We start from the raw sequence: 6,226 nt of genomic DNA on the forward strand, positions 1-6,226 counted from the left end.
AAACTTTATTTATCAGAACAATAAGTAGACTGATTTGGTCCACAGGCCACCTCTCCCAAGAGGAGATGCTTTTTCTCTTACGGAAAATGTCCAAAGTGCAAGGCCATGTGCATTGTTCTCAGTCGGTGGCCTTTGCATGGACGCTGCCCTTTGTCATTATTTATGAATAGCGCTCCTGTCCTACTGATTTTTCTCCTCCCCCCACCCCACCTCCTGGCTTGTGATATAATTTAATTTTATGTATTTTTTTTGCTTTTATTTATTTTTAATACTTTTTATTTTGTATTGGAATATAGCCAATTAACAATGTTGTGATAGTTTCAGGGGACAGCAGAGGGACTCAGCCATACACATGTATCCATACTCCCCCACGCTCCCCTCCCATCCAGGCTGCCGCAGCTGCTCTTCTTTCTTGGAAACACCTCACAGTTTCTCTGCAAGGACCGCAGTGCTTTCTTGCCTGTGGACAGCATGTAGCTTAAAGTTCTCCGTCTTCTCAAGTATCAAAACCAAAATAAAACATAAGGAGAATGAAAACAAGGCAAGATTTATTCATTCTAATCTTGCTTTAATTGGGCTAGTTTTTGAAGAATATGAGTTGTTATTTATTGAAAGGAAGTCATTTTTAAATGACTTAAGGTTAAAAAAGATCAGTCACAAAAACATGTTAGTTCTTTCCAGTGTTTGCGTAGCGTAGTGAAGATCAGTTTTGCGTTACTGAGCACCCTCTTGTTTGCGGACATCAAGTACAGAGGGAGAAAGCTGGTGCTCTGCCATGCATCTGTCAGCGCCCAGTTTTCTCTCCAGTTACTTTTTTGAAGAAGGTGGCACACTGCAGAATTCCAGCCCTTGAACTTTGTATGTCAAAGCCCCTTCTTTTTTCTCCCAGAAGTCTTGGGCATTAACACTCCAATTCTTATACCTCTGTTCTTTCTAGTGGAAAGAGTGCGCGGCCTTCCACAAGTTCAGCTGGATCCTCTGCCCAAGACCCTCACCCTGGCTTTCACCGCTCAGCTCCAGAAGACGTCTCTCTCTCCTGTGGCAGACATCCCCGAGGCAGACCTGTCCAGGGTGGACTCCAAGCTTGTGTCTAGCCTGCTGCCCTTTCAGAGAGCTGGAGTCAAGTAGGTTCTTCCTTTGTCTTCTTGTGCTGTCTCCCGTTCAGGTTTATCGATCACCATGACCTAGGTTCAGATGCTCCCTCTTTTATGAATACTCCTCTTTCACAACCTTCTGAAAGCATCTAGGGATTAGAATTAAACAGCCCAAGTGTGCCATCACCAAAGCCTGATTGTAACCATTGATTTCAAATTCCCTAAGTTAATCAGGGAATTCCCTAAGTTAGTTCCCTAAATTAATCCCTAACCTAGACAGCATATTAAAAAGCAGAGACGTTACTTTACCGACAAAGGTCCGCCTAGTCAAAGCTATGGTTTTTCCAGTAGTCATGTATGGATGTGAGAGTTGGACCATAAAGAAAGCTGAGCACCGAAGAACTGATGCTTTTGAACTGTGGCGTTGGAGAAGACTCTTGAGAGTCCCTTTGACTGCACAGAGATCAAACCAATCAATCCTAAAGGATATTCAGTCCTGAATACTCATTGGAAGGACTGATGCTAAAGCTGAAACTCCAGTTCTTTGGCCACCTGATGCAAAGAACTGACTCATTGGAAAAGACCCTGATGCTGGGAAAGATTGAAGGCAGGATGAGAAGGGGATGACAGAGGCTGAGATGGTTGGATGGCATCACCAACTCAATGGGCATGAGTTTGAGCAAGCTCCAGGAGTTGGTGATAGACAGGGAAGCCTGGTGTGCTGCAGTCCATGGGGTCGCAGAGTCGGACATGACTGAGCGACTGAAATGAAGTTAATCAGGACTCTGGATGGCAAGGGTGCACAAACTCTACTCAAAATAGTGTAAGAAGTAACGTACGTGTCCTCGGTCCATGCCACCCACAGGCCCACTGCTCACTTTCCCACCTTGGTTGGTCACTGGCTTCTGAAGGGCAGAAATGCTGTTTTCAGGCAATTCAGAAAGACCTGTGCAGCCTGGAATTCTTGTGGGCCATGCCAACTGCTGATCAGAAGAGGGGATGTCCTCTGTCTTTTCTGTGTAAGAAGAAAAGGAGAAGAACTAGTCAGTTGGCTTATTATCAGGGTCCTGAGCAAGTGATCAGTTTTGCAGGAATTCCGATGAAAGAGGAGTGGTGTTTGGAGCAGGAGACCAGGTATCTGGCTTTCGGAGATCCTTTTAGCTTTTCCTTGATTCATCATGTGAGTCAAGCAAGTTACTGTCACTGTGTCTTGGTTATTTTTCTCATTTTGGGGAATACTAGTTATAAGAGAGACACTTTCCCAGCAGTTACAATGGCACCAAGCACTGTTTTAAATATTTTAGACATTGTGAATGCCTGCTACACTCTCTGGAGTAGGTCTGGCTGTTATTCCACGTGACAGCTGAGGTACAAGGAGGGTATAGATCACTTGGATAAAGACACACAGCTCCCAGGTGGTGGACTTGGAATCCTAACCCAGGCCAGTGGGGCTCCAAAGGAGTGGAGTAGTAATCCATGCCTTATTCACAAACTGTTAGCCAGGGCTCCTGCCCTGGAGGGTCAGGGTCACGGTTGCAGGCTGCTAGGTAATGAGCCACAGTGCCCCTCCTAGACCAGCACTCTTGCTCCATCCTTCCCTCTGGACATCATTCTTTTCTCCAGTGTTTTCCGTCTTTGCCACGCTTACGCATACAGAGTCCTCTGTGACCTTGAGAAAAACCATATTTTGATCCCACCGTCTTTCCTTTCTTCCCTTCCCTTCCCAACATCCCTCCCGTGACAAGCACAGCCTTCCCAGTCCCTCTTTAAAGAGGCTTTCCCACTCTCTTCCCTTCCATCCCGTGGGCCTCACCTGCACCAGGCAGAGAGCAACTCATCTTATTGGAAACTCTGCCTACTTCGCTTCCATGACCTAAAGGTCTTGGAGCTTCTCCCTACCCTTTGACTACACATTTCCCTGGTAGCTCAGCTGGTAAAGAATCCACCTGCAATGCAGGAGACTGCTGTTCAATTCCTGGGTCGGGAAGATCCACTGGAGAAGGGATAGGCTACCCACTCCAGTATTCATGGGCTTCCCTTGTGGCTCAGATGGTAAAGAATCTGCCTGCAATGTGGAAGACCTGAATTCAATCCCTGGGTCGGGAAGATCCCCTGGAGGAGGGCATGGCAACCCACTCCAGTATTCTTGCCTGGAGAATCCCCATGGACAGAGGAGCCCGGCAGGCTACAGTCCATGCGGTCGCAAAGAGTCAGACACAGCTGAGCAACTAAGCACAGCACGTTGTCCCTGTTTGTAGTCTTCTCTAGATTATTACCACCCTGCCCCCTGTGGCCCCTGTCTTCCTTCTCGGGGGAGAGGTCTCTCATGAACAGGTAGCCCCCACCCAAGCAGCGGTGTGGCTTCCTGTGATATGCGACGGCAGTTTAACCGCCACCCTGGGAGGTGTGCTGTGCTGTATCCTGACCTTGTCCACTTCAGTTTCGCTATAGCACAAAGAGGCCGCCTGCTGCTTGCCGATGACATGGGCCTGGGGAAGACCATCCAAGCCATCTGCATAGCGGCCTATTACCGGAAGGAGTGGCCCCTCCTGGTGGTGGTGCCGTCATCTGTGCGCTTCACCTGGGAGCAGGTCAGTTCTCCTGGCGTCATCACGTTAACAAGGACAGTTTTCCTCAGAGGCAGAGTCACCACATGACTGTTCGGGGGCAGGACCCAGGGAAGCTCCGAGGCTCTGTGTCAGCTGAGGGCGAGAAGGGAGATGAGATAGCCTCCTGAGGTCAGGCCCCTGGCCTTCAGGAACACTCCAAGCTCCAACTCACCTGCGTCTGTTACAGACGCTTCCTGAGTGCCTCTGGTGTCCCTGCTGACAACACCTTTCACTTAGGTTTCAGAATAGTTTTACTCCCTTTATTTCCCTTAATCCTTAAGTAGCCATGTGCAATAGACACGAGATGTTAACCCCACTCACAGATGAGAAAACTGCCCCTCAAAGAGGCTAAGCACCACGCTTACTGCTAGTGAGGGGCGGTTCCGGGACCTTGAGGTCACACCTCCTAACTGGGGGCTCGGGATTTTACACCCAGTAGCAAGTGGTGTGGGTAGGAGGTGCTCTGTCTGCTGGGCAACTTTTTGGCTGAAGAACCTGGCACGACTGTTGTGTTGTCTCTCAGCCATGAGCTTGTCTAGCATAAACCCAGGGATCAGAGTGGTCCTGTGAAATGAATAAAACTCTCCATAAGCAGACGCGGTGAGGAAGGAAGACGTGGTTCATTGTCCGTAGCTTTCCCCAGCTTCATGCTACTCCGGGGCAGCTGTCGGCTTCCCCAGGCTATGGCCGTTCATAGGGACAGGGGTAAGACAAATAAATGCAGGAGGGTGGGGAGGGGGCAGACCGAGTGTACCTGCAGGGGGCGCTAACCTTGGTCCACCTGGAGAGAGTCAGTGATGGCTTGGCGGGGGTCCCAGCTGGCGGCTGTCGGGCCAGAGCCTCACTTGGGTTTTGTTCTCTCCTGTCACACCCAGGCCTTCTGTCGGTGGCTGCCGTCTCTGAACCCAGTAGACATCAACGTCGTGGTGACCGGGAAGGACCGCCTGACAGATGGCTTGGTCAACATTGTCAGTTTTGATCTTCTGAGCAAGTTAGAAAAGCAGCTAAAACCCCCATTTAAAGTTGTCATCATTGTAAGTGACTCGACAAAGCCTTTCAGTACCTCCTCCCTGGGTAAAGGCTCCCTGAAAGCTCCACGAATGTCCACATCTGTAACTTCATGGAGCCTCCCTAGGTTTCTAGAAGAGAAATCACTGGCTTCATTTTGTAAGGAACTGGTATTTCATTTCTCTCAAATATCAATTCTCAGTCCTGGCTATATATTAGGATCTTCTGGGGGCTTTTTGGAAAATGGTGATCTGCTGGGTCTGTGCTGGGGGTTTCCAGCCCGCCTCCTCTCCCCACGGGGGGTCACGATGGAGCCCGAGGACCCCAGACAGCCCAGAACTCCAGGAACTACAGCCTGGACAGCACGGGCCTGCGCCTTCATCTGCTGCCCTCTTTGTCGGCATGACCCAGGCGTGCAGTTCAAACAGCTAATAGATTTTCTTTCAGCCGATGTAAAGATGTTCCCTCCCACCACAAACACATACACACAAAAGCACTCATTACCCTTTTTTAGAGAAGCTTTCAGAGTCTTGCTCCCAGATGTGATGGTATGTCTTGTAGTTGCCACTTGCCCTCTTCTAACTCCTCTCACGCTCCAGAAGGAAAGTCTGGAGAGGCTGGCCTCCTCTCCAGCATTCTGTGTCCACAAGACTCACAGATATAACCCTGAAAAGGTGTGAGTCTCTCCCATCCCCGCCCACATCCGGTCAGCTCCTAGCCCAAGTCCAGGTAACAGACGGTCCGTGGTGGAGCGTGCGATGGATGAATTCCAATGTAAGTGTATCCTCACTTCTCCTCTTGGCAGAACAGGCGACCCCAGTGCCTCCAGGTGACATGAAAGGGTCTTTATGCGAACATGTGACTGGAAAACTGCCAGTGGTATTTCCCTCCTCTAAAAATAGGATTCTCTGTCGACAGTGGCTCCCCAGACCTTGCTGCTTGTGTTGTCAAGCGCACATCTCGTCTAGAGAGAGCGAAAGGGAAGGGCTCTTAGAAAGCTCTTGGTGAGCCTCTGAGCCATAAGGCTGCAGTGGAGGCTCTGCCTCAGGTTTCCCAGCAGCAGGTTGACTGCAAGGGAGCCACCTTCATCCATTTGCTCAGCCAACTAGAGGGTCATCCCTGTGCAGGGCCATGCACTGCTGCGGGTAGGGAGGGAGGAGGTCAGCCTCTGGCCTCCAGGGAGCCATAGCCCAGCAGGACAGACAGAAGCACACGCAGATCGTCACAATCCATCCCAGTGCCTTCAGAGACGTGGGAGCCAAGGAGGTACTCAGGGAGGGGAAGGAGACTGCACACGCTGGACAGCAGCACCAGGCGCCAGCACGGGGCACACCCAGGTCCTCAGCACACTGGTTAGTGGGAGGTGTGTCTTAGAAACCAGCAAAGAGATTTGTTCAGTGCAGCCGGTGAGGTGGGCAGGGCAGGGCAGGGGCATCGCCAGCCCCACTTTGCAGGTGGAAAACTGTCCCTGAGAGATGAAGCGGCTTGCCTACAACATTGCGGAGAAGATGCCAG

The 6,226-nt window shown here is 50.4% G+C and overlaps 1 protein-coding gene across 2 annotated transcripts in view; it reads left to right on the forward strand.

The window, feature by feature from the left end:
• SMARCAL1 (SWI/SNF related, matrix associated, actin dependent regulator of chromatin, subfamily a-like 1) overlaps positions 1-6,226 on the forward strand; it is a 54,191-nt gene that overhangs the window by 18,683 nt on the left and 29,282 nt on the right. For both annotated transcript variants that reach the window (XM_010861162.1, XM_010861161.1), the window contains exons 7-9: positions 938-1,124; positions 3,535-3,685; positions 4,579-4,737. In XM_010861162.1, the coding sequence (XP_010859464.1) occupies positions 938-1,124; positions 3,535-3,685; positions 4,579-4,737 (497 nt within the window). The remainder of the gene's footprint in view (positions 1-937; positions 1,125-3,534; positions 3,686-4,578; positions 4,738-6,226) is intronic.

Source organism: Bison bison, unplaced genomic scaffold, assembly GCF_000754665.1.
Source record: "Bison bison bison isolate TAMUID 2011002044 unplaced genomic scaffold, Bison_UMD1.0 scf7180017864471, whole genome shotgun sequence".
NCBI lineage: Eukaryota > Metazoa > Chordata > Mammalia > Artiodactyla > Bovidae > Bison > Bison bison.